This window comes from the organism of the source record quoted next, unplaced genomic scaffold (assembly GCF_019419815.1).
Source record: "Pyrus x bretschneideri cultivar Hongxiangsu unplaced genomic scaffold, Pyrus_bretschneideri_v1 Contig14, whole genome shotgun sequence".
Classification (NCBI taxonomy): Eukaryota; Viridiplantae; Streptophyta; class Magnoliopsida; order Rosales; family Rosaceae; genus Pyrus; species Pyrus x bretschneideri.
The window spans coordinates 692,761-707,389 of NW_025999435.1; the positions used below are offsets into that span (position 1 = coordinate 692,761).

A 14,629-nucleotide genomic window follows, 5' to 3' on the forward strand; every position below is an offset into this window, starting at 1 on the left:
GCCAACAGGATCCTCTCCGAATTCTTTTGGTAAGGATCTTGAGAATTCATGATCGTATATATTCATTGTACATTTTATAGTCAGTTTTTGTTAGGTACTGTTTGTGTTTAATTTTGTATAAAAATATTTAAAATAATTTTTAACCGCACGATATACGATAAATGGACATGATTCATATATTTTTGTAATTTTCACAAAGAAGATCCGACGATGATCCGTATTCAAAAGTCTCCTTTCATCTCTAAGCGTTGCCCAATACTATTAATTTGGGCCAAAAACACAAAGAAAGTGAAAAAGCCCACTACTCCCAAAGTAAGGAGTTAACGGCTATAAAAGTACCCACTTAATTCCCACGCTCCCACTTCCCCACTGCCCCCTGCCCTGCCTGCCCCCCGCTCGTCTCTTCTCCCTCTCTCCAAGTCTCTTAAATAGTTGATCAGAACTGAACTGGAAAAACCCTTCTCTCTTGGCTGTATGTCTCTCTCTCTCTCTCTCTACAGAGCTCTTTCTCTCTCTCAAACTTTCTCTCTCTTAGCAGGTGAACTTTCTCTACCTCTTAATTTTATATAATTAATTTATTTATACGGAATGAGATTATTTGATTTTCTTGATATTTGCGGCCTACTGATGTTTTTCACAAATTTGCCTGTTTTAGGGTATTTTGTTTTATTTTTTAAATATTTTTAATGGAGTTTTGGGTGCTGCTGCTAAATTTTTAATTTGAAAAATACTAGGGGCTGTTGGGATGCGGGTCTTTTCAGTTTCAAGGGTTTAGGATGAGTGGGAGGGTGAGTGGGGCCTTCAATCACCGCAGTGGGGTCTTGGGCTTCAAAATCTCATCGGACGGTGGTGGAGGTTTCTTCAATTTTAAGCCTTTTTACAATATAGGGACATCATGCCCCACGTATTTGTGTAAATAGAGGGACAACATTTTCTTACTTAGATTGTGTCGCAATGTACATCTCGAAAGATTCTCTCTTACAATCAAAGATATAATTTCAACGGCATTACTTCTTCAATAAATTTTTGTCATGTGTTTAAATGCACCATCCGTCCCATAAGTGTTCTCCTTCAGTATCTTTGATTACAAGAAAGCTTATCTCTATGAAGGTATGCAAGCAAGATTTGCCTAGCCACTTAGCCAATTTCCTTCTCTCTATCCAAGTAGGCAATATTGCGTACTTCAAAACCATGGGTGCATTGGGCCCCAAATTATATATTAATGTCTATTTGATTTGTCTAGTTCCTTGAAGTGACCAACTTTTTTCATGAGTTGGAAGTGGTAGGCAACATGTCACATAGTTGCTATAGTAAAATTTTGGCCGCCTCGTATGCCTACTCACTTGGAGATGCTTTAAGATGCTGATGTTAATCCCTTGAGGCTAGCTCAAGTAGTGAGGGCGGGCAGTAAAACAACGGGATAAGATGTTAATATTTCTTAGATTGTGATTCTGAATTATCGATCATGCTGATTTTTTGCTAGAATGTGCCGTTCATATTTACAATTCAATATCATAAGTTAGGTGAAAATAATCCCATTTTGAAATGTGAGTTATTGACACTCCAAAAAAGTCATCTTGCACTTCTCCCTTTTACTTTTACAAGGATAAATTTGCACTTGAATGAGTGCAAGATGACCATTTTGGAATGTCAACAATAGTACCTTACAAAAAAGACAATAAATTTGTTACTTAACTGTCATAGGGATTCAATATGAAAAATGGAGTGCCGATTGCCGACTACCTGACACCCTCCCTCTTCTCTTTTATCCAAACTTGGGACCAGCAACGTCAGATAAACTTACACATCTGGAGTTAACTATATGTTTTTGTTATTTTTTTTCCTTACCCTAAAAGTCATTACTACTTCGCATTGCAGTTGGCAATTGGCATTAGTCTGTTAATGAAACAAGGCATTAGTGAGGAAGCAAGACACTGAGTTTCTCTCGTAGGTTGCTTGACCGGAAAGAAAAGCTTTCTCACAACCAATTGAGTTCGTTTCTCGGAAAATTTTCCAGGAAACGCGAAAGAAAATCAAGATGGAAAACAATCCAAGAGAGAAAGCCTTGGTGTACGTACTCAGACAGTTACAAGGAGTGCAGCATTTCAAGGATGCTCAAGAGAAGTTACAGAAGAGCATATACAACAGAGGGTTTTTCCTCTGCAGAAAAGTTCGGGAAAAACTTGGTAGTTCAGACAAGTTCATCGCGTTCCTAAAGCAACTGCACTTGTATAGCAGCGGAGTTATAGATCTGACCGAGTTTCTGAATCTGGTCGATGATGTACTTCGAGCGGATCAAGATCTTATGAACGAGTTTGATGCTTTCCTGGAGCACTGTGAGAAGGAGCAGATGAATTGGTCGCTTAGGAGTGAAAGCTGACTTTTGAACAGCTTTGTCAATAGCTAGTTTCGTTCACCTTGCAGAAACTTGTTAGCTTAATCTAGTTTTCCATTCGTCTTTGTATTAATGTATATGGCAGGAACTAATTTAGATTCGTTTTTAGTGTGTTTAACGTAGAATGTTAAATTTGAGTTTGTCGCTTAAGTGATTAAAAGCAGTTTATCCTTGTATCTGGTGCCAAGTGTTTGAATGTCCCCTCCCCTTAACACCCATCAAGAATAACTAAGTTAAATCTCAACTTATTTACTCGTGAGAAAAAATGTGTGGGTGAGTAGTTTGGGTATTGGACTCGTTCAAAACCTTTGCTTTTGAACTTGTGCGGACTTATGTACGATTAAGCTGGTTATACACGATTAAGAGACAAATTCAAAAGCACTAGTTATAATGGTAAAACATCACGAGATGAAAACATTGAAAACGCGTCTGGAAAGACCAAACGTTACATATTGATTGCCTTTTACATCTCTATGTTTGTTTACATTATAGTTATGAATGTAACACCACCCAAATCCCCTCAAATTATGACATGTACGTTTACTAATACCAGATCACGACGCGGTGTCACCAATCTACCGAAATTGGGAGAAATTTGGTACACAAGTCCTCGTGATCTGGATTTTTGGTCAGAAATTTGTAGTTCCTATCCATATTAAAATCTGGATTGGTATAAATAAAGGGTGCTCCACTAAAAACTTGCACCAGGGTAAGAATACAAGTACTTCATTTACACAGTAAAGAAAAAAACTTACAGCCAAAACTGTTACTTGAGATCTCACGTATCTATATAATCTACAGATTGAATAGTCCTTACAAGCTCCTTCAAATTGGCAAGGACATGGCGCGGCCCTAAGCTCTTAACGCCAATGTAATTCAAAAGCTGCTCTAAATCCTACACCCGCACAAAAGCAACGCTACGGTCAATATAGTACCGCATGACAATCTTAATGGGTTAAGAGAGTAGATAAAGCAAAGCAAAACAAAAAGAATCCTCCATTCAATAACTAAATCAGAAGAATACAGAACCAACAGGTCAAGAGAACATTCAAATGTGCTGAAAGTAGAGTCCCAGATATGGGTGGGTTAAGAGAAGAAAGACCAAGTACAGAAGGACGCGACATAAGAACACTTGTACTATATTAAGAGTTTACACAAGTCTTAAACTTGATTCATGTTAATCAGTTTTTATAAATTAGAATTAGAATGTAAGCAGTAATGATTAATTTACTTACTGAGCTATATATAAAATGATGTCATGTTTATTCAGTAGGATCTAATGTGTTGTTTGAGTATATATCCTGGCAATTTAGGTAATTTGGCAGTATAAGATTTTCCTATATAAATAGCCTTTCCGTAAATGGGTTTCATACAACATAGTCATTACTGATAATGATGGAGAATATTGATTTAACCAATAAAAAAAAATTAAAAAATAAAAAAAAAAAACGACGTGTTCTAGTTAATCTCCTTTTCTCTCTAGGAATTGTTAGTGGAGCTCCAAAATAGTCATCATTCACTCTCCTTTGTTGTTTTCACTAGGGAGGAGTGCATGATGAATATTTTGGAGTGCCAATAACATCTCCCACTCTCTCCCTCTCTTATATTTTTTTCCCGTCTCCTCCACCTCTCTCTATTCTTACATCAATTGGGTTCCAAGGCAAGCTTTTTAAATAACTATGTTTACCAAGGTTACCGTGACTGAAAAGCACATACAAAATGAGAAAAACACAAACAAATGCAAACAGAGCAAAGAAATGAAAGATTAACCATATGAAAAATAACAGAAACTACACTAATCTGAACAGGTGATATGGACCCCCAAGGAAAAGTTACGAACAAGTTTGCACCTTGTTTAATAAGAATACAGCATATGCAGCTCTCGTTGTGTCTTGGCCATCTAAAAAGAGAGGGAACTCCACATGCTTCACATCCGTTGAAACCACTATATATGACGACACATCAGATGAAGTAGGCTCTATGGATGGTCCATGATCAATAATATAGGAATGGGAACCACCCAAACGCAATGGATAACGCAACGGAACTTTTAAGTAGGAAGCTATAAGTAAGACAGCCTGCATTCAAAATCAATATAAAGAGAGCATTCTTATTTAAAACAACTGTGGCTAAACAAACAAAACAAATTGCCCCCTAAGAAATGAACTTGAATACGCATCTTAGAGTAGAAGCTACCAAATTCATCATGTATGAATTAGCAACTTAATAGTTTATATCAGGCAAAGAAGGAATACTACGCACATGACCGACATATCCCAGGGCTGTTGCAGACTTCTGAACCTCCTTTTTGTCAGTGAAAAAACTCATCATTTTAAAAGGCAGCATTGTCAAATGGAGACCTAAAATTGTCAATGTTCCTTGATTTGCAGGCTTAAATCGAGCAGAATTACCTGTACAATTTGAAGAAGAAACACAAGAAAAATATAATTCGAGTACAGCAGAATATATTACCAAAGGTTATTAGCCTTGACACAAAGAAGATATTAATTATTTCACAATAATATTCTTCAAAAGAAAATAAAACTGGATATGGATATTATGATACTGTAGCCAATTAAATCATCAAGAATATATATATGTATGTGTAGTGTATATATATATATATGTGTGTGTGTGTATATCAAACAAATAAATAAAACATTGGCATAGTAAACAAATATGTACACGAAAAGCTTCAAAAGAAAACATCTGCAATGCGGATAGCCCTGTCATTTGAAAGGTACTATTTTTTTTTTTTTTCTTTTCATTAACAATTTTGGTTCATGAGTTGTAACTTTATCTTTAAAGTGCACAATAGAGATTAGAGGTTACAGTTTAAAGTTTAGCTCTAGGGTGTAGGGCATTAACCCAAACTTAAAATCCTAAACCCTGGATGGAAGGGGAAATAATGCAAATTTTGAATGGCACAGAACATTCCCGTGCTGACATTACTTAAGAAGCAGGCTCAAGTTTCTCACACATACACGTGCACACACACGAAGCCTACTTCTAAAACGTGATCCTACATTGGGGGATTGTGCACCACCGACCAGCAAGGGATCCTTTGGATATGGCATAAAGAATTGCCCATATTTTGAATTTGAATAGAGTTCAAGGTCATGCATTGAGAACTCCGAGAAACAAACTTTTAATATAAAGAAGTGAGGTAGAACAAGTAAGAAATTTTGGGAATAAATTAACACTACATAACCACACATTCCCAACCACTAATCACGAGTTAGATTCAATGTCTTCATACTCAGACAACATTGACAAGCTAAACAAGCACTTATACAATTTAGGCACATGCGAAACAAAAATGATATAGTTAGTAATTCAAACGAAAGCCACATCTTACGACAGTTGGGATAGCAAATGTTGCCATAATATCCATAATTTCATGAATGTGGATAGATAAAATTGGAAAGAGTTGTAGTGATTGCTTGAATAATTAGCCTTTCCTTTCCTACCATTAGCCATATGGGTATTTACTGATTCTACCTCAGTTACTATTTTTCCGATTGCACTAATTAAACAAGGTATCATAAAACATAAAATAAATATCTCAGTAACATATACCTGATCTACTAGTGTTTGGAAATGACTCAAGTTCCTGTTCTTGTGCAGGACCCATAGTGAACTTTACAGGATATAGCAACGAAACTTGTGATATCATATGTTGTTGTCGCCTTCTTAGCATCTTTTGTAAGTTTTTAAGATGAACATACCCCTTGTCTCTGGAAAGTAGTTGATTGGACTCCTGTAACAAAAGCATAAATCAGATTTTCCACCAGACAACATAAACCAATTACTAAAATTCAACAGTAATTTTAAAACATGAAAAGGCACATTGAGAAGAAAAGATAGCATGGCAAACTTTTATTTTTGAAATAGATCATAAAGCAAATTAACATTAAAAGTCATAAAAAGAATCGACCTGATGGCACGAAACCATTAAAATATATATCAAGCATATGCATGTATATACACAACTACAACCAGTTTACCAATGATTAAAGAAAATTTTGAATTAAAAAGCAACCCAATCTAAGTCATTAACGGTGCTTTCAACACAGGTTGCTACTCCAAAAGAATCTAGAGTTTATAATTCATAAACATACAAACTCTCTTTCGCCCAACCACTGTTTGGTACATAATAATCCAAATCACTTTTACCTCCAACCGCTTCCTAGCAACAGATAGAGACGTCCCAGCAATCAATAGTGACCGAAGCTCTATACTAAGCTGCTCCTCTTTCTTTTTGTATTCTCCACAGCAAGCATAGAATGCCTTGACATGTTTCCCATCACCATTTTTCTGGCTTCCAGTTTCTGCTGCATCTCCTCAAGCTCATTTGATCGTCTCAATGACTCAGCTTCAACCTGCCAACAACAATGCCACCCGCTACCCCGCGGGCTAATCAATTAAGGCCTGATCAATCAAGTAACAACACAATGTGCCAGTGATGAGTCTGATGACTCTGAGCACAGTCAAAATACACTGTCAATTAGTCCTAAATTTTCAAATGCTCCAACTAAAAGCTAATGCACTGTCAGCGGAGGGGCATGAGGAACCTTTTTTATTGCTTTATTTGGTTAGTACAGAAAACAACTGGGTAACTCTATTAAGCCTTGACTTAACATTTGAATCAACTAAGCGATATTTCATTATTGTAAATACTGTGCAGTAGAAACCAAAGACAACACTTTTACTAAAGTTTCGAAGAGAAAACTATACAAAATATGCTGCCGTGTTTAATTTGTTAGACACGAAAAGAGAGAATGACGGCAAATAAGGAAATGATGTAAAATCTCATTTCTTTGATAGTGCGGACTATTCCGTAGTACGGGAAATGAAGAGTCCAGAATGAATTGAGGAAATACTATTTTTGTTTACCTATCTAATGGATATAAAACCGGACTACCCAATAGTCCGAATTATTGAAGACTCACCCATAAATTTGATGCATTTTTTGTTTCTTACATTCACTCCGCAATCAAAGACGGAAAATTCTTTTATAGAATTAAATTACAAAGTCCACAATTTCTAATTTCAGATCCTAATACCACCAGTTTAGTTGAAACTAGATTAAATCAATCCAAACAAAAAAAAAAAATTAATAAACCCAGTAACCTAGCTAAAATAAAAACCACCTTGCCGTACTTCCACCGGAATAATTCTAACTATTTCCCCCAAGTCTGTTAATCCAACAACCACAAAAACCCAGTTATATCCATATATCTAAGTGACGAACTATTTAAACTTCAATTTCTAACTGCACAATAAACAAAATTAAATCTCCATAACCATATTCAACTACATTTTCTCAGAATATCAAAAGCGCGAAAGTTGGGCATCCACTAAAACCTTACCTCAATAAGAGACTCGAGCTTCCGCTGAAGACTCTGCTTCTTCTCCTGAGCTTCGCTAAGAGCAGAAGAAAGACTCCATAACCTCACAATCTCTTGCTCGAATTCCTCCCATTCGATCACCTTCACGTTTTCGAGATCGCTCTTCGTCGACTCTGCAGACTGGGCTCGGTCTCGTTCCATTAAAAATTGGAGAGTGAGTTTCGCTTCGGCTTCGATTTGAGACGAGGCCGAGGGATCGACGTCATCGTCCCAGAATCACCAATTAGGGTTCAGGACACATTTTCTCGGGAAAATGTTTCGAAGGGTATTTTTTTTTTTTCTCGGAAAATTTTGATTAGGATTCGTATACCAGTTTGAAAGAAGGGCTTGTAAAGCAAAAGAATGACAGGTGGAGGGGAGACTGGCAGTTACCCAGGCGAGGATACAAATGTCATTTTAGCAGACCAAACAGATCCTCCGTTTAAGGGTGTATTACTGCATCCGGTTATACCTAATTCACAATGGATATTGTTGCTAGGAGCATCAAATTTTTTAAATCAAATTACAAACTAATAGATGATTAAATTATTAATTAAGTATCAATTAACGTGTTTATTTCTTATTGGTGACACATTATTTAGTTTGGAATTTGGTCTCCCTAGCATTACTTATCTACAATACTTCGCTTTGTAAATCCTTATTCAAAAAACATCAAATTGTGTCACATAGTACTACGGTCTAGTGATATTCCTCTTCCCTTATAAGTGAGAAGTCTTAGGTTCAATTCTCGTCAAAGGCTAATTTGAACCATATTATTGCTAGATCATTGTAAGGCTAAACCCACTCCCTCCCATTTAGTGTAGATAATATTGTTTGATAAAAAAAAAAATTAAAATCAAATTGTAGCAATAGTTCTTTAACTTTAACTCAATTGGAGTAATGATTCCTCAACTAAACATTCATGATCATTGGTTCCTTAACTCATCAAAACGTGCAATTATGGTCCTTTTTCTCAACTCCGTTAGAATTCCGTCAAAATGGGTTATGTTGGAAGGACCATAGTTACAATTGGATTAAAGAGATGAGATCATTGCTACAATTGGGTTAGGGTTGAGGGACTATCGCTATAATTGAGTTAAAATTGAGCGACTATCGCTCCAATTGAGTTAAAGTAGAGGGACCATGGATAAAAATTTTCTCATTTGGTTTTTCATATTTGCCCATTGATTCAGTCTCACGTGCATGACACGTGCATGACTCACTTTGACAAAAGTTCTAACGCAGTTGACGAAAATGACTATATCTGCACGTTTTGATGAGTTAAAGGACTAGTGATTATGAATTTTTAGTTGAATGACCATTACTCCAATTAAGTTCAAGACTATTGCTACAATTTCTTCTTACAAAAATCCATTTATTTAGCTATTTGATTATTATCATAATCATTTCATTTTTTTTTTTCAACGACATAGTTTTCTATTTTTATATGTCACAATTAGATACTAAAACGTCTGCCAATTTGGATTATATTTTGTAAGAATGATCTGTGAATGAAGACTACAAAGTGAACGACTTAGATCGTGAGAATATTGTATGGTCAACCCAAATGCATAGTATGGAACATATTAAATTACTTACTGATTAGACGATTCTACGTGTCATTTATCTTAAAAAAAATATAAAAGGGTTAAAAGGGTTACACGCATCTCCACTTAATTATTATCGCTTGATTTTTCTTGATTTATTTCATCCAAAATGCCCAAATTGACATGCACGAAAAAATTTAAGGTGTAAAAGTTACTTTTCTCGGCATATGTTAATTAACAAATGTCATTTATATATTTTTAGCAAAAAATAGTCAACACCTCTTGAAATGAAGATCTATCAAGAATGGCCTTCTGTTCGAACATTGAAAAAATTAAAAACTCAAAGAGTAACACAACCAAGTTTAGGGTTTAGGGTATCGACCTCCCTCCCGGCTAATGCCCAGAGGTGGCGGTGCCCGGAAACCATTAATTGGCAATGCCGAGAAATGTTAGTCGCAGCTACATATCACAATAGTTTGCTTGCCACACACTTTCTTCCCACAGTCATCAATTAAGGAAAGCAGTTCTCTTCGGATCTCTTCCACCAAATTCACTCAATCAATCAATTCGGATCCTTGAAATTTGATCCAAAAGCTACAAACATGAAACCCTTTTAAAAGTTATAATAACTTTAACGGTTAGAAGACCCCGATTAGGTGATTGGGTAAATTTAGTGGAAGAGATCCGAAAGGATCCCCTTCCATCAATTAAAAGGAGAAACTGCGAGGGTAGATTCCAATCAAATCAAATGAACACCCATATCAGCTTGGTTCTTACTTCTAACCAAAGTATACAAATTGTAATGAACCACCCAATTGGTTCTGCTAATTTTTGATGCCACAATTCCGGCTTCGACGCCTCTGGAGAGGACGTTGGGGCGGGCAGGTTGGATGAGCCAGACACCGAGGGCAGGGATTTTCCGGAAGGCGGTTGAGCCACATATTTCATTTCAGGTCTGATCCTTGGTGACCATTTCATCAGTGACATTTATTTTGTCAAAAGAAAAAACGCAAACAATTACTCCAAAACAAAAAAGTGGCCTGAAAAAAACCAGAAAAGCAAGAACTCTAACGAAAAGTACTTTTTAAAAAGCCATGTTAAAACCCAGGTCAGATTTGCGTTCCCAACAAAGTACTTTCTAAAATGCTCTACTAGAACAATACGCACCACGTTAACCTCTGAAGGATGCTAAGCATGCATTATCTCGGTAAATAAACAAACTTAAAAGAATCAGCAATACTTAAAAAACAAATAGAAGATGAAGATAAGGCAACATAAATATATAAGCTCAAAAATTATCCCTTCAACAGACGCAACAAAACTTGAAAAGTAAATAGTCTCAACAACTCAAAAACATCCTCCTCCCGAAGGCGGAAGCGACTGAAAGCATAAATCAGATGCGTCACCACCGCCTGTCCAGCACCCAATTCTGGGAGTGGACACTCGAGAATGAAAACATCAGACCGGAATCAAGACAATTACAAACTAAACTGACTAAACCACTTAAAACCACACAACTAAGATGTGAGCTCGTATCATAAAAGCATACGTTTGCGTCTGTGAAAGTTTGAGTTCGGGCCACTGTTCACTTCTTCTTGGCAGCAGACTTTGTGACCTTGGCACCGCTGGGATCCTTCTTCTCAACGCTCTTGATTACACCGACAGCAACAGTCTGGCGCATGTCACGAACAGCAAAGCGACCCAATGGTGGGTACTCAGAGAAGGTCTCAACAACCATGGGCTTGGTGGGAAGCATCTTCACCATACCTGCATCTCCGTTCTTCAAGAACTTTGGCTCCTTCTCAATCTCCTTTCCAGACCTCCTGTCAATCTTGGTAAGGATCTCACCGAACTTCACAGCAATGTGGGAAGTGTGGCAATCCAGAACTGGGGCATATCCGTTACCGATCTGACCAGGGTGGTTCATGATGATAACCTGGGATGTGAAGTTGGCAGCCTCCTTGGCAGGGTCGTCCTTGGAGTTGGATGCAACGAAACCACGCTTGAGATCCTTCACAGCAACATTCTTAACATTGAACCCGACATTGTCACCGGGGAGTGCCTCCTGAAGAGCCTCATGATGCATCTCAACTGACTTAACTTCAGTGGTCAGACCAGTTGGACCAAAAGTGACAACCATACCAGGCTTGACTATACCAGTTTCTACACGTCCCACTGGCACAGTTCCAATACCACCAATCTTGTACACATCCTGAAGAGGAAGACGGAGGGGCTTGTCTGAGGGCCTCTTGGGCTCGTTGATCAGGTCAAGAGCCTCAAGAAGGGTTGGTCCCTTGTACCAGTCAAGGTTGGTGGACCTCTCAATCATGTTGTCACCCTCAAACCCAGATATGGGAACAAAGGCGATTTTGTCGGGGTTGTACCCAACCTTCTTCAGGTAGGATGAAACTTCCTTCACGATTTCTTCATACCTTGCCTTAGAGTACTTAGGAGTGGTGGCATCCATCTACAAGAAGCAATGCAAACAAGGGAATAAGTGCATAATCAAATTCAGCAAACCAGTACAACAAAAGCAGTTTTACAAGTGAATAACAACCAGTCAGGAGAACACACAAATAACAGAAAACAGTTATTTGGCATCATCTAGAGTATAAACACTACAAATTCATAGATCATTACAGGCTTTTTCTAAGTTATTGATCAAGATGCATAAAGTTAAGGAAAAAAATGACATGTTACTTGCCCACACCTGCACATTGTTACAATAAGCAAAACAAACCCGTGCACAAATAAAAAAGGAACCAACACGGAATAACACAAAACTTGTGAAAATTCAACAATGCAGACGCTTAGACATAGCAAATTCAATTAAAATAATTGCATGCCACATCAATACAAAGCACTGAAGGTTTAGATAAACCACTTATAAATTGTAGGAGAGAGAGGGAATCGAACCCTCAATAGTTAACTGAGAACTACGCCACCAGGCAGTCCCTCCAATTCATAAATCCAAACATCTCCTAATAAAGTGGACACTACCCATAGTTTGGGGCATCATTGATGCCCACAAATGCCAATCAATAGAACCACAAAGGGCATTTGAACTATGGGAGGATCCCTTTATCGGATAGAACCAGCTGCACACAAAAGTCAGAAATAACAAAATAACATAATCATAATATTCAAAGACAATAAATTAAAGTGGGATTTATACCTTGTTACAGCAGCAAATCATCTGCTTCACACCGAGGGTGAAAGCAAGAAGAGCATGCTCACGGGTCTGTCCGTCCTTGGAAATACCAGCTTCAAAACCACCAGTGGTGGAGTCAATGATGAGGACAGCACAGTCAGCCTGTGAAGTTCCAGTAATCATATTCTTAATGAAATCACGATGCCCCGGAGCATCAATGACTGTGCAATAGTACTTTGTGGTCTCAAACTTCCACAAGGCGATATCAATGGTGATACCACGCTCACGCTCGGCCTTAAGCTTGTCAAGCACCCAGGCATACTTGAACGACCTTTTGTTCATCTCAGCAGCTTCCTTCTCGAACCTCTCAATCACACGCTTGTCAATACCTCCAAGCTTGTAGATAAGATGACCAGTGGTGGTCGACTTGCCGGAATCGACATGGCCAATGACCACGATGTTGATGTGAAACTTCTCTTTACCCATGTTAATTTACCTACACACAACATGCAAAATGAATTAAATCAACAATTCATCCCACAAAACAATATCAGAATAATAAAAAAATAATCCCAAATGAAAATAATTGTAATCTCTTTCAAATTTAATACCATATAGTAAGTTTGTTCTTTAAAAACAATTCTTCATTTTAATTAATAATTTTAAATTTTAATTAATAAAAAAATCTAAACCATATTATAAAATAGTTGATTCATATGAACACATCTGTGATATATTGTAAAACAAAACTATGTACAAAATCAATCGGATCTATATCATCAAAAAACACCCATCTGGGTTTAGTCAACTGATTTTCGTCTACTATCCAGAAAACATTCAACAAAAAAAAAAAAAAAAAAAGAAGACAAAAGCTTTAAATTTGGTTTTAGTCAATCGATCTATCGCATTAAACTAAAGAAACACAATCATCAAGTTCATGAATTTTAATTAAGGACAAGCGAAAGAAACATGCATCGATAGAGCCATAAACAAATCCAGATGAACGAAAACGAAATCAAAAGGCAGCGACGAACAACGATTGCAGTCTAAAATCTACAGAAAACGGAATGCGAATCGAGGAGGAGAAGGATAATACCTCGGAGATCTGGAAGCTCAAACTCTTGGTTCAAGCGAGAGCGGCAGAGGCAGTGAGAAATGAAAGCGTAGGGTTTGTGAGGCGCAACGTGACTTTTTTATAGGCTGAGTGAGGGGGTCTGGGAAATTATCTAGGGTTTGCTTCGGGGGCCGCTTTGTCGGTTTACTTGTTTGCCCCTGGGTGTATCCAAAATTACGAGTTTGACCTCCTGGCTTGCTTTTCAAGTAAGAAGTCAACGCGAATTTAGGGTTTTTCATTTTTTATCGCACAATGTTTGCCCGGTTTTATTTACCCTTAGTAATTAAATAGTGAAAATTGCCATAAATTTCCAAATTTGGGAATCTTGTTTATATAACAAAAATGCTAAGGAGGCTTTTTCAAAACTGTGACCGTTAATAAATTATTTATCAACTCACCGTTTAACGTTATTTTTGTGCCAAAATTACATAATATTGTGCTAAAAAAAATGAGGCGGTCTATGTGCAAGTCCCATTGGAGATAGTCTCCTTAATATTTCTCTATATAAAATACCTATGTAATTCAAACACTTATATGATGACGCTAATTAGTACTATGATATAGTGGTATTCCTCTTCACTTATAAGTGAAATGTCGTATGTTCGATTCTCGTTAAGGGCGAATTTAAACTATATTATTATTAACTCATTGTGATGCTATGTTTATCCCTTCTCTTAGTACAGATAGTATCGTTGTTTAAAATAAATAAATAAATACCCATATGATGACATAACAACAAATTTATTATTCAATGGTGTCATGTCTACACGTCTAGTTTACCATTTTAGAGCAGTTCCACAGGGAACTCTTTAGGTCGACACCTAACCAATCCACTTCAGCCCAGCAGATAGGCTGGCACACAACCCAAGTTGGTCTCCATGACAGCCCAGAATCAACAAAGCCATGGACCGGCCCATCTAACACCATGATGACGCCAGCATGGTGTCGGAGGCCATTTGAATATTTTTTTTTGCCAGGCACGCATCCCAACAACAAAAAGTGGGGGTGGCCCGCTAGCGCAAGCGCATTGAG

At 37.3% G+C, this 14,629-nt stretch overlaps 2 protein-coding genes and 1 long non-coding RNA gene across 3 annotated transcripts; 1 reads left to right on the top strand and 2 right to left on the bottom strand.

Annotated features, from left to right (window-relative positions):
• The first annotated feature begins 284 nt into the window (after nt 1–284).
• On the top strand, nt 285–2,567 carry LOC108868399. The gene is made up of 2 exons (XR_001954575.2): nt 285–538; nt 1,879–2,567. It is a non-coding gene; the product is annotated as an uncharacterized LOC108868399 (long non-coding RNA).
• Nucleotides 2,568–3,048: 481 nt separating this feature from the next.
• Nucleotides 3,049–8,127, bottom strand: LOC103963479 (UV radiation resistance-associated gene protein). The gene is given in 7 exon segments (XM_009376300.3): nt 3,049–3,290; nt 4,246–4,473; nt 4,658–4,806; nt 5,975–6,155; nt 6,572–6,660; nt 6,663–6,777; nt 7,768–8,127. Coding segments are annotated over 7 exon segments (1,059 nt in total). The 5' UTR covers nt 7,948–8,127; the 3' UTR covers nt 3,049–3,173.
• Nucleotides 8,128–10,591: 2,464 nt separating this feature from the next.
• Nucleotides 10,592–13,727, bottom strand: LOC103963480 (elongation factor 1-alpha). Its single transcript, XM_009376302.3, has 3 exons — nt 13,580–13,727; nt 12,508–12,979; nt 10,592–11,799 (listed from the first exon to the last, which is right to left on the bottom strand). Exons 2-3 carry the CDS (start codon nt 12,967–12,969, stop codon nt 10,918–10,920), a joined length of 1,344 nt encoding a protein of 447 aa, XP_009374577.1. The 5' UTR covers nt 12,970–12,979; nt 13,580–13,727; the 3' UTR covers nt 10,592–10,917.
• Nucleotides 13,728–14,629: the final 902 nt, after the last annotated feature.